At 48.0% G+C, this 2500-nt stretch overlaps 1 protein-coding gene across 1 annotated transcript in view; it reads right to left on the bottom strand.

The window, feature by feature from the left end:
• LOC111974732 (transmembrane protein 132C) overlaps positions 1–2500 on the bottom strand; it is a 108609-nt gene that overhangs the window by 8625 nt on the left and 97484 nt on the right. The window contains exons 3-4 of the mRNA XM_024002696.2: positions 1687–1892; positions 82–355 (exon numbers count right to left, since the gene is read on the bottom strand). Of these exons, the coding sequence (XP_023858464.1) occupies positions 82–355; positions 1687–1892 (480 nt within the window). The remainder of the gene's footprint in view (positions 1–81; positions 356–1686; positions 1893–2500) is intronic.

The following is a 2500-nucleotide window of genomic DNA, read 5'->3' on the forward strand; positions in this document are numbered from 1 at the left end:
CCAGGGTTTAGCTCAGTGGGCTAAGTGTGTACCTGGATGGTGATGAGGCCCAGGGTTTAGCTCAGTGGGCTAAGTGTGTACCTGGATGGTGGTGATGCCCAGGTCCTTGCCCATCAGGACGCGTCCCTCCAGCAGCCGGGCAATGCGTGGGTCTTCCACCTTCAGGTAGTCCAGAACCAGGTCTGTGATGTCTGCCTGCCAGTCCACCCCCAGCATGTATACCAGCTCCCCGCCAGGGGCTGCTGGCTCCGCCACAAAGTGGGTGAGTACCCTCACCAGGGCATACTGGTACTGTAGCGTGCAGCCTTTGCCCTTCCTCTCATCATCCTCGTCATCCTCACTGTCGCGGGTGGGCCTACGGAGGGGGAAGAGGGACATAGAGATGTTGGTCATGAACCAACTGCCCCTGCAGCACATGTTTGTTCCTGCTAATACCAGTAGGCTGGCAAAACATTCATCCACTGGATTAGTTTGTTCAAAAAGCACAGTAAGGGTTTGATGTTGTCTAGAATCTTCACTCCACAGCGTCTGGAGTTTCTGACGGTTTTTCAGCTCTGTGTAATTGGATTGAAGCTGAAAAACCACTTACAAAAACCTATGTGAGCACACACATCTCTTAACAACCCCCCCCCCCCCCCCCCCCCCCCCCCTTGTGTCTAAAACACTGGCGAGATTACAGGAATCCTGCCCCATTTCCCAGAGGGCTAGGCGCCTCGGTGTGGTGACTGGTGGGGGGGCCGTCTTTAAAGGCAGGGAAACAAAAATTGGCCAAATTGAAAAATGGGCCCTGCAGAGAGAGTGAAGGTCGTTGGCTGGGCAGGCAGGCAGACATCGGCGGTAACAACAGCAGCACCCTCCTCCCCTCTCATCTCGGGCTCCAAATGGAGTCACATGACAGAGCAACATGAAACCTATTGAAATGGAACCTTGAGAGAGAGAGACCATAACATGTACTTGCGACTAAATGGGGGAAAGAAGGCGTCCAATGCTTCAATGTGCCATGGCTTGACAGATGTATTCAGGAAGTCTAGTCTGCTGTAGGTACATGCATGTCAGAAGCTGTGAGCAGTGAGTGATGCAAGAATATGACCTAATAATAGTAGTCCGTAATAACAGCTGTATCAGTCAAAAACCTTGACCTGGCAGGAAATAGCAGGAAGCGCTGGTTTCTTTTCCATAATGTTGTTCTACACTTACTACCCACATCCTGCATTAGAAAATAAAGCCCTATACAGACCCCTACACACCATGCCCAATACAACACATAATTTCCCAAACCCACATGCAGATAAAACATTTAGAATAGGACATAGAACAGGAATACACACCCGTACGCACCATCTCTCTCTCTCTCTCTCTCTCTCTCTCTCTCTCTCTCTCTCTCTCAAAGTCAAATTCAAATTCAAGCTGCTTTATTGGCATGAAAAACATTGTGTCAATATTGCCAAAGCAACAATGTATACAATATAAATTGTAATAAAATTATAAACAATGACAAATAATAATATAGAATGGTAGTAAATAATAATAGAAAATTAAATATAAAAATAGTAACAATAAAATGGTAACAGTCAATAGTCGAATGTAATGTAATAAATATAAAGATTTAAAGAAAATGAAACTATAACTAACTTATAACTAAATAACTAAATCTCTCTCTCTCTCTCTCTCTCTCTCTCTTTTTACCTCTTGTTGGAAAAGATGGGCACCCTCCATCCCTTGACCTGGCTGAGTTCCGTGTCAGACACATCCATCTGCAGGGGCAGACGAGGCACCCACACAGTCAGCTCCAGCTGGGTGCTCAGGTACAGGTAGGTGAAGTTGACCATCAGAGACTGTCTACCCCGCATCTCCTTCCCGTTCACAAGCACTGTATCACAGCCAGGAGACACCTGAGAGGGCACAAAGCAGAGTCCTGGCGGTTATGCGTGTGTGTGTGTGTGTGTGTGTGTGTGTGTGTGTGTGTGTGTGTGTGTGTGTGTGTGTGTGTGTGTGTGGTCGTCCCAAAGCAACGGACAGAGTACCTGCTGGTCTGTCCCAAAGCACGGACAGAGTACCTGCGTCTGTCCCAAAGCACGAACAAGAGTACCTGACTGCTGTTCCCAAAGCACGACGAGTACCTTGCTGTCTTCCCAAAGCACGGAACCAGAGTACCCTGCCTGTCTGTCCCCAAGCACGGGGAACCAATACCTGCTGTCTGTCCCAAAAGCAACAGGGACAGGTACCTGACCCTTCAAATCATTTCATCCACGACCACAAAGACAGCAGGCGGAAGAGAAGATAGCGAGACAGACAGACGAAAGTGAGAGAGGAGACTCAGTGCAGCATAGTCTTGCTATTCAGAAAGGCCACCGAGACGAAACTGTCTTCAAAGAGAAGGACAAGCTATGTACCACGCCCACAAAATGACGGGGAAAACTGAGCTGCACTCCTAACCTCCATGACCATATTAAGACCACATATTTCCCTCAGATTACACAGACCCACAAGAAAAAAAAAA

Source organism: Salvelinus sp. IW2-2015, linkage group LG15 (assembly GCF_002910315.2).
Source record: "Salvelinus sp. IW2-2015 linkage group LG15, ASM291031v2, whole genome shotgun sequence".
In the NCBI taxonomy this organism is placed as follows: domain Eukaryota; kingdom Metazoa; phylum Chordata; class Actinopteri; order Salmoniformes; family Salmonidae; genus Salvelinus; species Salvelinus sp. IW2-2015.